At 32.4% G+C, this 21,227-nt stretch overlaps 1 protein-coding gene and 1 long non-coding RNA gene across 7 annotated transcripts; one reads left to right on the top strand and one right to left on the bottom strand.

The window, feature by feature from the left end:
- Positions 1–2,957: 2,957 nt before the first annotated feature.
- Positions 2,958–3,851, bottom strand: LOC140012976 (uncharacterized). Its single transcript, XR_011820036.1, has 2 exons — positions 3,535–3,851; positions 2,958–3,452 (listed from the first exon to the last, which is right to left on the bottom strand). It is a non-coding gene; the product is annotated as an uncharacterized lncRNA (long non-coding RNA).
- A 13,042-nt stretch (positions 3,852–16,893) lies between these two features.
- On the top strand, positions 16,894–21,190 carry LOC113703979 (probable protein phosphatase 2C 22). 6 transcript variants are annotated; one of them, XM_027225543.2, is made up of 4 exons: positions 16,894–17,376; positions 18,205–18,408; positions 19,436–19,647; positions 20,329–21,190. In XM_027225543.2, exons 1-4 carry the CDS (start codon positions 17,200–17,202, stop codon positions 20,891–20,893), a joined length of 1,158 nt encoding a protein of 385 aa, XP_027081344.1. In that variant the 5' UTR covers positions 16,894–17,199; the 3' UTR covers positions 20,894–21,190. The 6 variants fall into 6 exon arrangements, with proteins under 6 accessions (XP_027081344.1, XP_027081343.1, XP_027081341.1 ...); XM_027225542.2 differs by having other exon boundaries at positions 18,202–18,408; XM_027225540.2 differs by having other exon boundaries at positions 16,894–17,394; positions 18,202–18,408.
- The last annotated feature ends 37 nt before the right edge of the window (positions 21,191–21,227 follow it).

The following is a 21,227-nucleotide window of genomic DNA, read 5'->3' as shown; positions in this document are numbered from 1 at the left end:
TATTTATTTTTTACTCAATTAATAGTTATTGAATCTTAAGAAAATAAAAAAGAACTAAAACATGATATTTATGTAGAAAAAATAATAATATAATAAAAAGTGGGACAGAGAGTGGTACATGGTGTAGGACAGAGGACCCGTTGCGTTTAGATCCTCGAATGAAATGTGCTTGACCAAAATTGTCAACGCTTTGTATGTGTTAATTAACTAAGAACTCTTGGTTGTTAGAATAGAGATATCATCAAAGGTTGTTTTCAGAAAATTCGGTGGAATGTTCTGATATGCAAATTTGTGTTTTAGACCAATAGCAGCAACAGACGACACATGAGTGGGTAATACATCAGCTTTCTGTTGCCTCGACTCCATAAACAAGTCATAGAAAAGGGTTTACTTTGAAAAAGTCAGATGAACTAGAAATACTAAGAAAAGACTTTGATTACCAAAGTCGAAAGTACAAAGATGACCAATCATAAATCATATCACCGTCTCTTTAATTTTTTATAATAATAGACAATATTGTGCTACATTATATGCTTATAGATTGCAAGATCCAATAATAAATTGATGGCCTTGCTTTTAGTTACAAATGATAGAGGTGTCTCTAAGCTTCTAATCATTCATTAGTCACAACTGCAAAAATGGTCCTTCACATTTACACTCTGTCATACTTATTTTACAATGATGAAAATGATGCAATTTGGTAGTTACATATTCACAGCAAAGTATTTTTTTTTTTTAATCCCAGAATTAGATTTAATGACTCTCTTTTAATCCAAAAAGTTCACCCCTATACATGTGGTAACAAATTTGGGAGAGGGGCTACAACTCTGATGAACATCACATACTCCTTTCACGCATTTGCCGTCATAGCGCGCGTAATTACCTACTTCCTTTCCAAAAGCTAAATAGGACCAACATTTATCCCCTTGAGTTATTTGCTTGTGGTTCAAAGGGGAGTTTTTAGGCTTATAAGTGGTCTTTAATATGTTGCATACTTTATCTTTTGGAAAAAGATTAATGAACATGAGGGACGATTTCTGCAATTTTCTTAAGCGATCATACCTACAATTTTTCCATTCACAAATAAATGATAAGTAGGAGCTATATACATAATGATTATTTATGCCTTATTGCCAGGTAGACATGTCAATAGGTCAGGTATTTCCTAAATTTAATCTAGATCTATCATAATTTTTCTTGGGTTTGAATTTAAATTTTCAAATCCAAATGCTACTTGGATTTAGATCCTGTATAAGGATTATGGATCTGAGTAGGATCTCGTTTTGTTTAATTTATTCCCAAATCTTGACCCAGACCCATACTCGTATCTCAGTAAGACCCATGTATCTACGTGAGAATAAGTGGAATATAAGTTTAAATACTAAATGTAAATATTTTTCATGAAAGTTAACTAATTTTATAATATTTTCAATTCATAATTATTGCATGGAACATTCTTGAATGTTAATTTTTGTTATTTGAAAAATTGTAATCAAATTGTAACTTTGTTATCCTTGAATTGCATATGTTTTTATTATTTTTTTAATTTAACTTTTAATTAGACATTAAGAAATATCCATGGATACCAATATACTGGTCTTGATTTTCTTTTTCAAACATCTAAGGATCTGAATCTAAATATGAATCTTAATAAATTAAATAGATTTAGATCTAAATCAAATAGATCTAATTCAAATCATACGCATTAACATATCAACTACCGGCCTTTCTACTTGGCATTTTTTTTTTTCCATTTTCTATGGAAGTCCATGAGAGTCACAGTTATCGGGGGCCAAAAAAATAGAAAACAAACACTAATGGCCCACACAATGAGTTTCCTTTTTCAACATTCATAGAAGTAGTCCTATTTAGTTTAGGGAGGTGGACGTGGGTTCTCTGTGGGTTCCTTTTAGGTTTAATGGGCGTTAACTTTCAAGTGTTTCTAATCTAATTGTGTGTGTGTGTTTATTCCGTTTCGGAAAAAAATAGTTTAGGGAGGTGAAATGTAATTTATATTAGGATAAAAGTGAAACTTCCAAAATTCAAAGGGTAAATAGTAGAATTTATAACTCTTGGGTCCCTTGTAATGTGCCTTTTGCACTTTCAATTATCCATATTAACATCATTCTGGGAAGTGCGGAAACAGGACGTTGCACGCCGATGAAGATGGTGTTGGCCAGTAATTAGTTTAATATGCTAGTAATGCTTGAAACCTCATATCCTTATACTTCCTTGGTTGGAAATTTTTATTTGTGGCTTAAGAATATAAAAAGTTATGTGCAAATGAAGCATTTCAATTGAACTTAGTTATCATTAAAGATCAGAACATGCGAATTTCATTTGATATATCATATACTACCAATTATTAATTTACTATCATCTATACACAATTATCTTTAAAGAATTATAAATCATAACTAGTAAGTAGTAACCAATAAAGTAGATACAAATAATCGCGTTAAATTTGTACTGTAACGAATTGAGTTCACCATTATCTTATATTACTAGCTACTAATTTACTATCATTCCATCATGGGTAAAATACATAAAACCCCCCTGTGGTTAAGAAAATTAACACGAAACTTCCTCATTATTCAAAAACTCCCACATAACCTCCTTGTGCTTTGGACTAATTTGAAAAATGGACGGAAATCATCCAAATTAACGGCATTTGAGATGCGCTCGTCTATTAAGGGAGTTTCAAGTGATATTGTCAAGGACAATTTAGTATTTTGCAGTGTTTTGTCATTTTCTTTTCTTTTTTTGTTTATTTTCCTTCTCCATTTCTTTCCTGCTCGCAACCAAACTGGTCAATCACACCAAAATGGTCAACGACTCCAGTGAACACCAATCATCATCAGTACCGCCACTGATCACCAGTAGCTCCACCATCACCACCAATCACCAGCAACTCTACCACCAATCATCACTGATTTCAACACTCAATGATCCCAAAATAACACCAAAAATTTTCCAATTAGATAGAGCACAAAATAACAATAAAAATTCTCAATCTAATAGTCTCAAAAATTAACAAAAAGTTCTCGATCAATTGATCCCAACATAGCACCAATTGATCGTGAATGCAAAGAAGCAGAATAGCGGCCCTCCAGGGAGAGGGGATTGGGAAAAACAACGCCAACAACAACAAGTACCATTCCTTCAGAGATCGATTCTGATTCGGCGGCAGAGACAGTAGCGAGAATGCTGCTGTGCGGAATCCAAAGATGGTGAACAAGGCGAGGCCGATAGACCTCAGCCGATCCACTGTATAAAAGGCTGAGTGCCTAGAGCATCCAAAGAGAATGGTATGAAGGCCTTTGATGCCAATATGCTGCTGATTCCACTTCAAATAAGGCAATGGACCGGTTGAGTTCCCTGGCTCCGTCTTAGCTCCGAAGCTAGGAAGCTCGAAGATGGTATGTGGGATGAAGCCGGAATGACCGCAAAGCCTAGAACGCAGTTAAACAGAAGAATGACGATAAAGAGGAAGTGATTCAAATTCAAGAAAAAAAGTAGAATTGGGCATCAAACCATTTGACAGAGTAAACTTGATTTGAGGAAACAGAAGGATGAACCCCACTAAAATAGCTAAATCTATGTCACTTGGGTGGGATCTGGCGCCTGCCTGTTCAACCGCCAAAGAATCAGACCTTCTTAAGGCACGGTGGGGCATTTCTCAAGGCCGGGAACGAATCAATATAAGTCGTTGGGAAGTATAAAGCCTGGCTATCTACTAAGAGCTACTAGGAGCATGCCGCGAGAAATCCATCTCTGTTTCGTTGGCGGCGTCGTAGCTCCGAAGCTAGGAAGCTCGAAGATGGTATGTGGGATGAAGCCGGAATGACCACAAAGCCCAGAACGTTCTGACATTTCCTTGAAGAAGATGATACATCTTATAAAATTTCAAATGAGCCCCTTAGTTCTACCTTTGTTTCAAATGAAGGAAGAAAGTTTTTAAAACTTTAATTGAGCCCTGAGTTAAACTTTGATTCAGTTTGTAAATAGGGTTAATATAGGAAATTTATATCTTTCCGTCAATTTGGATGATTTCCGTCCATTTTCCAAATTAGTCCAAAGCACAAGGAGGTTATGTGGGAGTTTTTGAATAATGAGGAAGTTTCGTGTCAATTTTCTTAACCACATGGGGGTTTTATGTATTTTACCCTTCCATCATTTCTATACAACTATCACTTAGTTGTACCTACTAACTAGTAAGTAGTGACCATTAACCAATAAATCATGTATACTTAGTTATGACTAAGTAATAAACAAGGATTTGTACTATATACAAAAAGTATGGAAACTAGTGACAATACCTAGTGACAGCATTCAATCTTGTCATAAATAAATTAACTTTAATGACAAAAATTTTTGTTGTCCCAAAATGCTAAACTTTTTATGACAATTCATGTTATTATCATTAGTGAAACACAAATCTTGTCAGTAATTATGCCTCCTTAATAGAGTGACAAGAAAAATCACCAAAATGTTGTCACAGTATGATTTTTTAGATGTGACAACTTAAATTTTTGTTAGTTCCCTTAACTATTGATAATATGGGGTAATTTAATAAACCTTCCCTGAGGTTATGCCTAATATCACATAGCACCCCTGTGGTTTGAAATTAGCACTTAGCTCCCCTGCCAGATTGAGGGGACATAATGTCTCTATAAGTCATAGTTAAATGACGAAATTGCCTTCTAAATTATCTTGATAATATGAATAGGAATTATGACAAAATTGCCAACAGTTACATGACAGGTTTTGTTTGGCACCAATTCAGTTACTGTAGCAATCTGGGGCGGGAAAGGAAAGATGGCTGAAGAATCATACATTATACATCAAAAGGGGAAGTTTAGAAGTCATTAAATCTTCTTCTTGCTCTCTGTTGGAAAACAGCAAATAGGAAGAAAAAAATAAACCACACTTAAATCTTGCATCCAGTGATTGAAGCCCTCAATATCAACAAAAGATGCATTTAGGCATGTCAATGTGTAGGATTTGAGTTGGATCCTTTGATCTATTAAATTTATTTAGACCTAGATTCAGACCCAGACTCTCATGGATCTGGGTATTCAATAGATATTTGTTATATTTTTCTGAATATACTAAACTAAAAATATATAGAGTTCAAAAAAAATATAAATGCCAATCAATTTTATTTACAAATAATAAGATTAATATTCAAGAAGTTGAATACAATATTATGAACCGAAAAAAAAAAATATTGTTGACTACTTCTATTTATTTTTCAAAGTTTCAACTATATCCATATCCAATCTTTTATTTGTTTGTCTTTACTTTTTCTCCTTTTCTTGATAAAGTTTGTACCAATTCGAATAACAACTATGATTAGCTTTTAAAAAAAATCACGAAATCTTGCTACATTCGATCCAATGACCATAAAATCTTATATTTTTTTCTAAATTTACTAATATATGTACACACACACATATATGCACACACATGCATATATATTATTTAATTATATGTACATGGATTTGATATGGATCTGGATTTTGATATATATTACCAAACTTTATCCAGACCCATGACTCTTTATCCAGACCCATGACTCTCTTGCAGGGTTTGGGTCTAGATTAGGATTTGAATTAGAGAAATTAAATTCAAATCCTATCCAAATATATTGAGTTTAGGTTAGATTTAGATAAAATCTGACCCCATTGACATATCTAGAAGCATGCAAAGCTTAGCTTTGCTGGTTGTATAGAGCCATTGTTTGCCGGAAAATCACATACAAGATCCATCTCTATGCTGCTCTAATTTTGTTTTCAATAGGACTAGTAAGCTTCCTGATATTTTTTATGGTCCAAGTATCACTCTTATGTTATCAATAGGGCTAGTAAGCCTTTCCTTTCTAAGTATCTTTAGTGAGATAACTTAATTTATACTCCTATATCATGTTACAAAACTATACCTTTTCATTCTATAACATTCAAAGCGTTTCTATTTGTGTGCATACCTATTTTGTTATTGTTTTTGCCATTGTTATAGAATAATATTAGACACGATGCCCATATAGCTTTTAGCCGTCTCATTATTGATTTATTTTCTATGTGATAATTATATTTTCTTTTGCATTTTCTTCTTTTTCCAAATGGGTTAAGCAGTTGAATTCGTTTGAACTTCTGTGCCCCAATATACAGAAAATAGACAACTCATTAAGGGGCAATGGTTTTCCACTTAGTTGAATAACTCTAGGTGTACTTAATCAATGTTAGTGTTAAAGCTAGGTAAATTTATTGTGCATTAAACCGTAATTATTTCCATGTTCCAACCCGGAATGCAAGCCTAGCACATAGTCCGAATTGAAAACTTAAGGGGAAAAAAAATGGAAAAGGAGACATTTACAATTTTGGATTAATCTTTTATACACTGACAGTGTATACACTTTCACCATCAGATGCATGAAACATAATCCGAATTTGAATTTAAAATTCAAATTTGCATATATGTTATATATTCAATTGTGATAGTGTATACATCGTCAGTATATATAAGATTTACTCTTGCAATTTTTTATAAGATTAGGATCAAACTCCAGCTCATAGAGGAGGTTCATGTATAAGAAAAATTTTATTGTCGTACAATGTTTTCACTCTAGGAGAAATTCTTATCTAGGAATCAAATTATAAAATAAATGTTTATTAGATTTCTACATTATGTTGTTCCATGCAGTACTCCATTGTTTTTTTTTTTCCATTATTTATCCTCTAAAATATTATTAACCAGACAATATTAAGGTCATGTCTTTTATGCTTTAGCTCTCAATTATAAGGTGAACTCATTTATCAATGCCTGGAGAACACAGCTGGCGAAACCGTTCATAACATACCATGTATACTTTCTAGCCTACGAATGTTTGTTTTCCAACACTCACTTATTAGTGTTTTTTTTACCCCCCTAGTTGATGTCAAATATGTTGGTAATAGTTTGTAACGAGGAAGTTGAAGTTCATTCCCACATATAGAAAGAGGATAGAGTATTCATTGTTTATATATGTCCTTGTCTTCTTTTCTTAACAAATTTGTTTCAAATACTAGTTTGGAGGAAAAGTTTGGTAGGAAAGTTATTTCAATTTATATTTCGTTCACTTGAATATAAATTGGAAGATATATAAAACGTCTTGACAAGGGCACTTGGGTGCTTGGAGCTTACTGATTAGGGAAGGGTGCAAATTAATTGTCTGAAATATTTATTTTAGATAATTAGTTAGAGGTAGCTAATGACAGTTACATTTAATAGACACATCTCTTAAATGGTTAACTACCTATACACCTTTTTAATAAGAATTGCATCCTTTAATGATGTTTTGAATAGGTGCCTCAATTCTTTAAAATAGTAGAACTTTGACAGAATTAAAACACCTTTCATTTGATAGTTCTTAGACTTTATTGTATTCTAGAGGTAATTTGTCTAGTATAGAGGCAAATAACACTTTAAGGAAAGTGTTTTTTCATGCTTCAAATTCTCAACGTTGGTTTAGTTTACATCAGTTCTTTACAATATTTCTAACAAAATATAGTGCTATTACAAAAGCTTACCTATGTCCATATCCGCATACACATGATGGGTTTCAAATATGCACTCAAATTTAATTCCACATACTCCCGTTAACTGCAAGTATACAGGTCATAACTATAGTATAAGGAGTATAAGGGTCAATCCCACAGGGAGTTTGAATTTCAATTATTAGGTCTTTACTTCACTTTGTTCTTTAGACAATGAATAAAATAAACAATAAAAAGTAACTATATCTAATAAACTAGAATTGTAAGCTAAACTTGGAGATGAAATCTTTGAGGAGAAATTACCAATTATAAAGTTCAAGGGCATAGATTCCACTGATGGTCAAGAATACAAGTGAAATGATGATACTTATGCTAGTTAATTTTATCTTGTTAGGAATTCATTTCCAGGGATAATCAAGGCTCACTCTCATGATAAAATTGATTGTAACTAACATCATTCTTTCCTACTCTCGTGGTGAAGATATAAATACTAGTTCATATAGTTCATGAAATGCAACAAGAAAATCCACCCAAATATATCACTACTCTCATGTGTCTATTCCTTAAGTTTCATTCATTTTTTTTTCTATCATTGTTACTCAAATTGTATTGATTAACAACAACTAAATGATTTGTAATTGGTGATCAAACAATTACAAATGTTGAAGTAAGAACAAATGGACTAACAAATATAAGATCTAACAAGAGTAATTCACATTTGACTCATATTCAAGATTCCATCAGTTTCATCTATTCCTTAGACAAAATATCTAGTTCATCATGAAAAATAAAGCAACAAAGTACAAAGGTTCCATACAACAAATAGAAATACTTGAGAAAAAGCTCAGCCAATGAAGAACAAAACTCTTCAAGAGCTTCAATTAAACTTCCAAAATGAGCTTGTTACAAGGAGATCCTCTTGGACAAGTGTTTACCTTCAAAGAGAGAAAATTACTACTACTATTTCTACTACTTGGAGGAACTAATTTCACTCCAATTCCTAACTCTTACTCTACTTACTTCTCTACTCCTCTTCTTACTACAACTTTATTTATTTATAGGCAAAGTTTGCTCTATACAAGACAAAAGAGAAATCATTTTCACCAGGTCATGAACACAAGCAAAAGTAATGTTTCAAAAGTCAAGAAAGAAAGCTACACGATTTTTCCAACTTTGGAATGTTCAAAAAGTGTTCATGATCCTTTTTGACAAGTTAATCTAGCCTTCTTTATGTCCCATTAATCATGGTTGATCCAGCTAGCACCAATTCATCAAGAAGAATCAAGTTGCACAAGTTATGCGATTGTCAAAAGTTGGAACCGACAGAGAAATCGGACCTTAAAAATGGATCTTGGACAAGAATCGGTTTTGCTTCAGCAAAAGTTTTCAATCATCTTCTTCAACCGTTTTGTCACCAAACCGAGGCTTCTAACCATTTCTTGTCCAATAACTGATTTCTTGCCTTGTTTTTCGACTTTTTCTTTGCATATTTGATGCTTTCCTTGCTTGATTTGGTGATCAAATTTCAATGAAACTTCCATTTTTCACCTACAAAAGTAAATCATCCAAACAAGTGAAAGGAAACCAAAAACTTTCAATGTAAGTTCACATGTGCTTAAGCATTAACTTATGAAAGATTTTCGTCCTTAATACTACTGTTCTAAGCTAAACATGATTTAAAATTACACGAAATGACCACAAAATATAATATGTAAAATGTCATTATCAGCACTCATATTGTAGATGGGGTTTTTAGGTTTAGCTATTTAGAGAGCTCCAAACTCTCATAGCTTTTTTCTCAAAGTTTTAAATCATTTTAAGTTCAATGATATTAGCACTCCCAAAAAAGCTCCAGAAACTTTACTTTTCTTTTTTGACTTAATGAATTGACATAAAACCTACAAAACACATTAGGAGATGAATTTATCCCTTTATGTATTGGGTAAATTTTTTATGCACCGTCAGTGAATACATAATCTGCTAGATGCATGCCACATAATTCAATTTAAAATTTAAAATTCACTTTTTTGCATATTTGTTAGTGTGAGAAATCTACTACATTGACAGTGGATAAATTTTTAATCTTCACATATTTACTAATAACTTTCTCTACTTTATCTCTTGAATTTACTTAGTTTCCCCTATTCTTAAATTAGTCTTAAATTGTTATAAACTAATAATAGAGGAAATTCCTAATAGCGATGATCAATTATTTAGTAGTCTTGGAGTAAAGTTCTAAAATTTTTGTTTTGGAGCTGTTTATAGCTTTTTGGCTTGTTCAATATTTTTTTAAGTGGATTTTTACAATATTACACAATGTTGGTTTTTTTTTTCCAAACAAAAAATTTTAAGACTTCCCAGTTGATAATGTAGTCTTCTCCATAAAAGTAATGCAAAATTGTCATTAAACTATACCTTGAGGGTAATTTTGACATTTAAATTGGTAGAGAGTCTATATTATAGGTTCTTATGTGATTTTTTAACAACAAGAAATGGTGGAGTGCTTAGAGCATTTTTTAGTGTTCCAATATCATTTGCCTTATTTTAATTTCAATAAATGTTTTTAAACATTATTAATGAGTTCTAAGCAAAGAATGGCACTTAAAATAGAAAGGTTTAGAAGTTTCAAACCAAAGAAGAATATTCTTATGATGGGGTAATCCATACTTAAATGTCCAAATGCTAACATGAACACCAAAAGAGTATTAACATGCCACCTTTAAAAAAAATTTAACGTAAATGAAGGGGTGGAGTTTAAGAAACCAAAAGAGGAACCTCTAATTTTTGGAATATTGACTTTAGCCACTAGACTAAGATCTTCTCTACTATAAATATGCCACATATAATTGAAAAATTTTACACTATATTCAAATTTTATTATATGGTCATTCCTACCATGATATGCAAATCTAACCAAAGATAAGAACAAGATAATATGTTTTCTTTCAAGTTAGTAGTCATGGCTTCAAATTTTAGTGAAAATATAAACAAGATAAACACAAGGTAACATGTTTTCTTTCAAGTTAGGAATCATGGTTTCAAATCTTACAGAAAATATGAAAGAGACTATTTCAAATTCTTCACTAGGATAGCTTTGAATCCAAAATACCAATAATACATGAAAGTTTTATTATGTACAAAATAGGAAAGCAACAATATTATCTTAGCAATTTCAACTAAAACTATATGGTTGCTACGATCCACAAATTGAAATATTCTATTTCTTCTGAAACTACAAACCTAACGCAAGACATTAATACTGAAGATATGAAGTTACAAAGGATAGTTCTAAACGAAAGCTCAAACTTTCTTTTTCTTATGCCTATTTTTCTGAATTTTATTATATGATATATACTCTCTCCTTTAAATTATGAAGTTTTGTATAGAGTTTAGTGACTTGTGATGAACTTTATCCTAATTTTAACCTTAACTTTTGGTGAAAAGGATTGTAGTTAGGGTTTTAAAAGGGTAAAGTCCTCATAAAATCTTACGGTAAAAATTTGGGTAGATCCGATTTTATAAATCATGTAATACAAATTTTGCCAAATCTTCAATTCTTGGGTTGGTGAAATGGTATGACAAAATTTGTACTATATAGTCTACATACATCAGAACTACCCAAGTGTTTGCCAAATTTCACTAACTTGAAGGTTGTTTGTCTAGAAATTCAGTCAAAACTAGTTGGTATTATTTGATTACAAATATTTTGAGTACTTATTGTAGAGTATGTGTGTACTATACTACTTGTCAAAAAAAGATTTTATTACCTCCAAAATGAAGGTCTTCGGCCTCCAATTCTAATTTTTCTTTTTTTTTTCACCACTTTACTTTTCCATTACTCTTGCCCCTATCTTGATTAAATTTATGTTGTTCAAATTATGCTTTTGTTCTCACGTATTGCATTGTAGAGAGTTTCCTATACCTAATCCGAACCTGAAATAAAAGTGTTTGATTTTTTTTTGTCAATTGTCATCATCTATACCTATTCTTATTCCTACTTTAACCTATTTTAGAGGGTGATCCAACAGGGTCATGGAGAATTGATGAAAATTGAACTACCATCAAACTACACGGATGTTTGGTGAAAGTGTTTGGTGATGAGAGTTAAAACCGATTATTTGATAGATAGCCTATACAAAATTTAGATACGTAGATTAGGATTTCATAATAAGCATTTTTTGGGACACTTCTGCTATCATTCCTATGTAAAACTAAAAATGCAAATTGTGTTATGAAACAACAAAAGATGTGGATGTCTACTTATATTCCCAAGAAAATTAATCCATGAATCCTCTACAAGATTCATTGGTACATTGAATAAAGGAGATACATTGGATGAATCATTTCAGTTCATGGAGCTATGCAATTGATGTACTTGAAATACTAAATTCATGAATGAGTATTTAATAGGATTCATGTACCTTTGATTTTGTAGTACTTATATATAGAGGTATCTTGGCATCTCTTGTAACAACTTTCATCAGTTGAAATAATAAAAAAATTATTCTCTATTCTCTCTACTTCTTTATCTAATATTTCAATCCTTATTATAGTAGTTTATTTTATTAGTTTTACAATATGTTATCAGCACAAGTCTCTACTTCTAAGCAAAAGGTGAAAACGGAGCCTCTATCTTGAATGAAAGTGAAACACGAGACTGTGTTTAGATTATGCCAGTGTCAAGTCAACTATTGGGCATTCCTTCGGATAACTCTTGACTATATATTAAGATCAATTTCTAACTTACAAATTTATTTCAATTTCTTATGGCTAACCTTACAAAACAAGAATTTGTACCTCTTGATATTTCTAAAAAAAATTAGCTATCATGGGTATTGAATGTTGAAATTCATCTTGAAACAGTGAGTCTTGGTAATACTATTGTTGGAAAGAGTGAAATCTCAAACCAAGACCGGGCCAAGGTTATGATAGAATATCTTACTGTCAAAAATCCTCTTGTCCTTTGGAAAAATTTGAAAGAAAGATTCGACTATCTGAAGTTGGTCGTTTTTCCAAAAGCCCGGTATGATTGGTTTCACTTATGGTTATAAGATTTTAAATCTGTCAATAAATATAATTCAATCATATTTAGAATTACTTCTCAATTAACATTATGTGGTAAAAAAATTATTGATGAAGATATGTTAGAGAAAACATTCATGTATCTAACATGCTCTTACAGCAGTAATATCGAGAGAAGGAATTTAAGAAATATTCTGAACTTATTGCATGTCTTCTCTTGGTTGAACAAAATAATGAATTATTGTTGAAAAATCATGAATTCTGACCAACTGGTGTCAGTCCATTCCCTGAAAAATCTTATTGACCTCTATCAGGTATCATTGAAAAAGAAAGACAAAAATATCAAGACAAATTTTGAATGATCGTAAAGCAAGTGCCTACTATTGAGCAACCACTAAGCACAAACATATACTTTTTGACATCTTTGAGGTAATATTTTTTCTTTCAATTCTACTTATTTATCTTTATTATCCTAAGAATTATTTGTTATAGATACTTACATTCTGATGCAATGAGTTTTGAAGATGCTGTCCTTTGAAATATTTTAATGAAAAGGATTTGACCACCTGAAAATGGTCGTTTTCTTTTAAAGAATAGATTTGGCCACCTGAAAATGGTCATTATTTCAAAAGTCTGATATGATAAATTTACTTATGGCTGCAAGTACACAATTCTACTATGTTTAGAATTTTTTTTAGTTGAAAATAATATTCTCTACATAATTCTCGAATATGCTCCTGTAGTAGTAATATTGAGAGAAAAATTTGAGAAGTATTCTATATTTATTGCATGCTAGTTTTAGTCCGTTTCCAAAAGTGAATGCTACTAAAGTTCAACTTACTAGCTATGGTTGCAGTCATGACTATAATTTTGGTAAATATGTATTTTATCATAGCAAGAGCAAAAATTTTCACCTGAAGTGAAATAATAATGATAAGGAAAAGAAAATAAGTATCCTGCAAATAAATGTCCTGAAATACATTTGATCAATCAAAATTATAATAGCATATGGACATGTCCAATTTCTTTAAATGCCCTGAAGGCGTATGATGACCGATTTGATTTATGATGGTAATTGAATTTTTTTCCTGAAGAAGAAATAAATGTCAAATATTTGGGATCAAAGGATTATGGTGATGATATTTGTCCCATAAGAATTATGGTGCAACGATATGTGTTATCTTAATAAGTGCTACTATGCACACTATATTTTAATTTGAAAATAAGAGAGACAAACACTACTTTCTCGAAGAATTTATTGAATTTGATATCTATTTTTCCATAAAAAATGGATATCAAATTGAGACATTGAATGAGACAATAATAAAAATCATATTTAGAAATCAAGTGAGATAAAGGTTGATTATATTATAATAACTATTTGAGAGAGAAATGGTTATCGATATCGTGTCTTTATTCTCATTTGGTTCAAAATCATCACCCATAATAGTTCAAAAGTTTACTAATTCTAATGAATTTATGATTTGACAAAAGATGAGAATATTTGAGAGCCGACAAGTATTTATACATATCTCATATATATATATTATATGACTTCAATAGAAATTTAAAATTTATGTCTGGTATGAATCACCTTTTACGATTAAATATCATAAAATATTGATGGGTAATCTATTGAATGATTTATTTATATCCTGATGAGTTATGATTCCCGACATTAGGGGAAGGAAAAGATCAACCGAAAGGAAATCATTTGAAAAATATTGTTGGATTTCTTCGATCCTTAACATATTGTGAACTAAAAGTTCAAAAGATTATCCGTTTGCAGAAAGTTACAAATCTATTGTCAAATATATTTATCGACTCCAAAAGAGTCATTAAATCAAATATTCCTACAGGAAATATTTTGATTAAAATTGATGTCCCTGAAAGACATGTACAAGTGCTACAAATGAATTTAAAACTGGTCTACCTAAATAAGGTATAAATTGATTTCAAATATCTCTCGAGATTAAATAAATATCATAACAAAATTCAACTTCATGAAGAGGTCGCTTCTGAAGAGCTAACTTTTGAAAAGAATGAAATCATAGAAAATTTAATTGGAGTCTAATGAAATGTAGCACTTGATATTATAAAAGTTGACCAGAATCCTGAATCTCAATCGGTTGATAAATGTTGGTATAAAAATGGTTGGCCGAAAAAAAAAAGATACGATTCCATTAGTATCGAATTCACTGGCTAAAAGGAAAAATTTTAACCCTATAGTCCAAACACCTGAAGGTGTAAAGTTAGCGAGATATAAGTGGGTATTTGTGAAAAAAATGAGAAGAATGAAATTGTGAGATATAAAGCAAAACTTGTAACCTAAGGATTTTTATAAAAACCTGGATTTGATTTTGATGAAACATATTTACCTGTAGTGAATGCGATCACATTTAGATATTTTGTGAGTTTTGTAGTGCATAAAAAATTAGATATGCGTCTAATGAACGTTGTCATTGTGTATTTATATAGGAATCTTGAAAATGATATTTATATTAGAATCCCTGAAGGATTCAACATGTCTGAAGCATGTAATCAAATTCTAAAAATATTTATTCTATTAAATTATAAAGGTCTTTGTTTGAGTTTAAATAATCTGGATGTATGTGATATAATTACCTCAGTGAATATTAACTAAAGAAGGTTATCCATATATTTTTATCAAGAAAATTGGGTCAAGTGTTGTAATAATTGATATATATGTTGATGATTTTAATCTGATTGGAACTCCTGAAGACATCCAAAATACTGTTAAATATTTGAAGAAAGAATTTGAAATCAAAAATTTTGGAAAGACAAAATTTTACCTTGATTTACAAATTGAACATTTGAATGGTGAAATTTTTGTCTACCAAACTGCTTATACCTAAAAGGTATTAAAGCGATTTTATATGGATAAGACACGTACATTAAGTACCCAATGGTCGTCAGATCACTAAATCCTACAAAGAATCCTTTTAGACCGCGAGATAAAGATGAAGAAATACTTGATCCTGAAGTACTATACTCAGTGCAATTGGAACACTAATATATCTTGCTAATTGCACAAGACCTGATATATCATTTACAGTGAATTTATTAACAAGATTTAGTTCCTCGCCTACAAGACGACATTGGATGGTATTAAACATATTTTTCGCTATCTCTAAAGAATCATTGATCTTGGTTTATTTTATTCAAGTAATTCGAAACCTGAATTGCTCAGTTATGTTGATGTTCGGTATTTATCTGACCCATATAAAATAAGATGTCAAATTGGTTATTTATTTACATGTGGCGGTGCAACTGTTTCTTGGCAATCTATAAAGCAATCATTAGCCGCCACTTCATTGAATCATGCTGAAATAATAGCCAGTCGAGAATGTGTTTGGCTAAATCAATAATCCATTACATCCGGAAAAGTTGTGGATTATCCTTCGAGAAAGAAAATCCTTCATCTATATTATATGAAAGTAATGCAACTTGTATAATTCAATTGACAGGATGATATATTAAAGGAGATAGGATGAAACATATTTTACCAAAATTCTTCTTTACTCATGATTTGTAAAAGAATGGTGAAGTTGATGTACAACAAATCCGATCAAATAATAATTTGGCAACTTTATTTTACCAAGGCATTGCCGATTGCGATATTTGAAAAATTAGCGTAGAATATTGGAATACGTTGGCTAAAAGATTTCAAATGATGATTTGCATCAGGGGGAGAAATTAATACACAAAAATAGTATACTCTTTTTTCCTTCACTAGGGTTTTTGTCCCACTGGAGTTTTTCCTAATAAGATTTTAACGAGACATATTCTTTGTGTGATGGACGTCCAAAAAAAGTGTTATGAAACAACAAAAGATGTGGATGTCTATTTGTATTCCTAAGAAAATTAATTCATGAATCCTCTACAAGATTCATTGGTAAATTGAATAAAAGAGATGAACCATTTCAATTCATGAAGCTATTCAATTGATGTACTTGAAATACTAAATTCATGAATAAATATTTAATAAGATTCATGTACCTTTGATTTTGTAATACCTATAAAGAAGTATCTTAGTACCTCTTGTAACAACTTGCATCAGTTGAAATAATAAAAAAATTATTCTCTATTTTCTCTATTTCTTTATCTAATATTTCAATCCCTGTTATAATAGTTTATTTTATTAGTTTTATAACAAATTGTAAATACTTCATTAGATTTATTTTTGCCAGCTGTCCGATATAAGACTCTTTTTGTCAAACTGTCCGAATCTCGTGTTTCACGCAATACCATCAAATTAAATACTAAATAAATATCTCACCGGAACAGACACATGTAAGATCGTCCTACCTCACACGACACCGTTTGGCCACGTCACCGCCCTTTCTACCCAACAACTCCTAACGGCACATCCAGCCTTTCCCAAATTTCCAAATCTTCTTTCCATAACGTTCCGCCTATAGATTTCCCTATTTGCCAAACCCTACTCTAAACCCTAGCTACACCCTTTTCTTAATTATAACTTAAATCCATCGAAAAAATTGGCAAAATTTGGAAAGCCCTGGTTATTCTACTCTAATTGAACTCAAAAATTATCTTTGTGTTTTCTTTTGATATCTATTTAATTGGTGATTAGGGTTTTTGGAAATGGTTGAAAATCAGAATGGAGGAGGGCAACACTGATTGTAATATAGTTAATGTCGGCAATGGTGATGGTAAAAGTAAGGAGAATGGGATCTCCGGCAGTGAAGGCCGCCCGCCCAACCCTCTGGCGGCCGTGTACCGCCAGTGCTTGAGTTCCGGCGACCCGCTTGGCGACGCTTCTTGTAAGAAGTCCCTGGTTCGACATCCTTCCTTGGTAAAAAAAAGGAACAGAAGAGAAAATTTTGAAGTTTTCGTTTTGATTGCTGTTCTCCTTGTTTAAAAATTTAATCTTTTTTGTTTTGAATGTACTTCCTGTGTTTCTGGCTTTACAACTTGATTTTTTTTTCCTATTAGGTTTCCTTGGTAAAGAAAAAAAGAGGAGAAAATGTTGAAAATTTCTTCTTGAATTGCTTTTCTTCTTGTTTAAAAATTTTGTCTTTTTGGATGTATTTCTGTGTTTCTGGCTTTGCAATTGGATTACTATTTGTTTCCTTTTTTAGTTTTAGGTTTTCTGTTAGTTAGTTGATGAATCTGAACTAAAATACGTGACTTTTGTTGATGCATCATGAGTTCTGATTTGAGTTTTCTTTCTTTCTTTCTTTTTTATTAACAAAAGATTAAGACATATTGTTAATGCAGATGTAGGAGTAGAATAGTTAAGTGATACTAGTAGGCCAGACCAAATCGTGTTGTATTTTTTATTGTACTGTACTGGATTAGGTAAAAGGACGTATGGGAATTTAAGGTTGAAGAGATTAAAGGCTTGTGATGCTTTTCTTTTAATAGTTTGTTCTGATAATGCCTTTTCCTTTTTGCTGGATATATTAAGGTTGCTAGGTTTTTATGGAACTATCGATACATCATAGTTCACCCCTTCTTTATTTTTGAGTGAGTTACAATTTTTGAAATTGTCCTTTAATTGACTATTAACTTGTATGTAATTTTGCTTTATTTCTTTTTGTTGGTCTTGATTGTAAACTTTCCTTTGAATTTACATTGATGGTTTTTGACGGGACTGTAGCAGGTCAAGACAAGGATGTTGGATATATCTGTAGAAGGACTTAATATAAATGATTGTCCAGCAGATTATGTTCCTAGTCTTCGCTCTGGTGCATGGTCAGACATTGGTGTTCGCTCCTCAATGGAGGATGTGGTTGTTCGTGCTGACAATTTTGTGCATCATTATGGGTTGAAGGGTTCTGACCAAGGGCCTAGTGCCTTCTATGCGGTAATTTTCTTCTTTTGGTATAGTTAAGCCTTTGTTCTTTGTGTGAACATCTTGGTAACAACTAGTAGCTATGACAACTTTCATAAGGTACTTTATTTGATTACTAACACTCATTGTATATGTGGATTGTTTTCTCCTTTGTTTTGTAAGCCAACCTTTTGTGATTGATATGTTCTTTGTTTGCGATGCTAACCATATGGTAATCACCCTTGGATTTCCTGCATACAGAAAAGGTTGAAAAATTGCTTGCTGAAAAATTATTTAGGTCTGCTTTGTATGATACAATGCATGCTAATGTTTAAGCATGTTATGTGTGTTATTTCTTCAAAGATTAATGCACAACAAACTATTGTTGATTCATCCTGTAATGCACTACATGAAACAGCTGGCAAAAATTGCATGAAGAAAGTCAATGTGACTCAGTTTGGACAACCTTTTTGTTACTTGAGTTATTTGAGTGCATTCCTGACTGTCTATGCCTACTAGAGATGTAGAGCTGTTATGGCAGAAAATTGTTTGTCCAAAAAGTACTTTAACCTCTTGTAAGAAATTATGGCTTCGAGGTTGACAATTGCGTTATGGATCTATAGAGTCAATATACCTCCTTTGAGATTTATAGTGCTTCAAATTTGAATTCTATGCTGCTTCGTGAAGAGGGAATTTGTTGCAAGAGAATATATATCCTTCATACAGTGAAGGAGTTCTACGGGAATTAAATTGGAAGCAGCAGTAGATGATTATAACTTTACAATGAAAGAACAATGTGTTGTTCATTGTGTTGTACACCAAATTTTTGCTTGGCCTTGAAGACGAAGCCAACTATTTTATCCAATGAACTTGCTAAAAAAGAACAGGACAAGAATAACAGTCTGATATTGTATGAAATTAAGTACGTTTTCAATTGGGACATATTGCTTTGGCCTGCTGGATATAAGTTTATTAATGTTATTATGGCAAGCTTTTCTGTGTTTATGATCTGGTGTGTGACTGAGTTGCTAATTTTTAATATTCTCTTTGGTTGTTCAAGGTTTTTGATGGACATGGTGGGAAGCATGCAGCTGATTTTGCATGTGATCATTTACCAAGGTTCATTGCAGAGGATGAACACTTCCCTAGGGAGATTGAGAGGGTTATTTCGTCAGCATTCCTGCAAACTGATAATGCTTTTGCTGAAGCTTGCTCTTTGGATGATGGTCTTGCCTCTGGTACAACTGCTTTGGCAGCTCTTGTTATTGGGAGGTTAGCATTTATATACTGATTGATAATTTTTACAGATGTTGGATACCAGAATGAACATGTAATTTTTTAGTCTAATAGCATCAGAACCTTATGATATTCTGTGGACAGACTGTGAATGATAATGCATGGGCAATTACTTGAAGATGCATGAGCTTTATGTGTCTTTGGAGATAGTGTTATATGTGAATGGTTATCACCATAAATGTGCTGTGTGAATTGTCCAGAATTTTTGCCATTACTCTTAATTTCTGGTTAAGGTATAACAAACAGATGTAGTCAGGGGACATTTTTGCATCAAATATAAAGTCGGAAAAAAAGATGGGTGTGAACTTGGTGAGCCTGTATTGCATCTGAACTTGATCTCTTGGTACATTTGGCAAGAGGTATTATAAGGTTTTGCCATTAGCTTCTCGAGTTAACAAATATTTACCAATTCAGCTCAGCTATGGGACAAGCCAAATTGGTTTTTTTCACCTTTTGGTGTATGTGGCACTTGTCCGTTTTGGTTTTTTTTTTTTTTTTGATATCCTAATACCTAATGGTTTTGTGAAACATATGATTTCTAATATTAAGAGCATATTGCTGGCGCAAGTTTGTGTTTAGGAGGTTTTGCTGCTCTACTTGTTTCTAAATTTCTTACAGCTGACTTGTTTCTGTTTTTTTATTGAATTTGGTATGTAGTTCATTGGTGGTGGCAAATGCCGGAGATTGCCGAGCAGTTCTTTGTCGTCGGGGTAAAGCAATTGAGATGTCAAGGGACCACAAACCTCTGTGCTCCAAGGAGAAAAAGCGTATTGAAGCTTCTGGAGGATATGTATATGATGGATACCTCAATGGACAGGTCAATGTTGCTCGTGCTTTGGGTGACTGGCACTTGGATGGGATGAAAGGCAGTAATGGTAGCCCTCTCAGTGCAGAGCCTGAACTTATGAGCACTATACTGACAGAGGAGGATGAGTTTCTTATCATTGGCTGCGATGGAATCTGGGATGTCTTTATGAGTCAAAATGCCGTGGACTTTGCTCGTCGAAGGCTTCAAGAGCACAATGATCCAGCGATGTGCAGCAAGGACCTTGTTGATGAGGCTTTGAAGAGAAAGAGTGGAGACAATTTAGCTGTAGTTGTAGTATGTTTCCAGCCACGGGCACCTCCTAACTTGATTGTTCCCCGAGGGAGAGTACATAGGAGTATATCTGCCGAAGGTCTAAAGGAATTGCGAACTTTCTTGGATCAATTGGATGCATGAGATGGTGGTGAAGGTGTCCTTATTCTCGTCTTTCTGCCTCCATCTCACCCTTCCCCTCCCCTTCCCCTCCATATTTTTACATCTAAACCAGTCTTTTTTGGCTTTATTTCCTCTCTATTTCTCAGTCTATGGATTTTACTTTGTTTATTGTACCTGTTAGGTTATGTGAGAGGATGTATCGTCCAACTGTAACATATGCGGCAGGAACACAATTTTTGTTGTTTATTTCCCCTCGAGCACACATTGTGTTAAGTTAGTGATCTTCAGGATACATTGATAATGGAATTTGTTTGAACATTTTGTGGAGTCTTTTTGCTAGCATCTTCGTGCTATG

Source organism: Coffea arabica, chromosome 8e (genome assembly GCF_036785885.1).
Source record: "Coffea arabica cultivar ET-39 chromosome 8e, Coffea Arabica ET-39 HiFi, whole genome shotgun sequence".
Classification (NCBI taxonomy): domain Eukaryota; kingdom Viridiplantae; phylum Streptophyta; class Magnoliopsida; order Gentianales; family Rubiaceae; genus Coffea; species Coffea arabica.
The sequence above is the reverse complement of the archived record's forward strand: the minus strand, read 5'-3'. Positions and strand labels throughout refer to the sequence as shown.

Excerpts from the sequence above, each read along its gene's own strand:
- LOC113703979 (XM_027225540.2), top strand. The coding sequence starts at position 17,200 with ATGGAGGAGGGCAACACTGATTGTAATATAGTTAATGTCGGCAATGGT. Across the intron at positions 17,395-18,201 it reads TGGTTCGACATCCTTCCTTG|CAGGTCAAGACAAGGATGTT; the intron begins GTAAAAAAAAGG and ends ACGGGACTGTAG. Across the intron at positions 18,409-19,435 it reads GGCCTAGTGCCTTCTATGCG|GTTTTTGATGGACATGGTGG; the intron begins GTAATTTTCTTC and ends TGGTTGTTCAAG.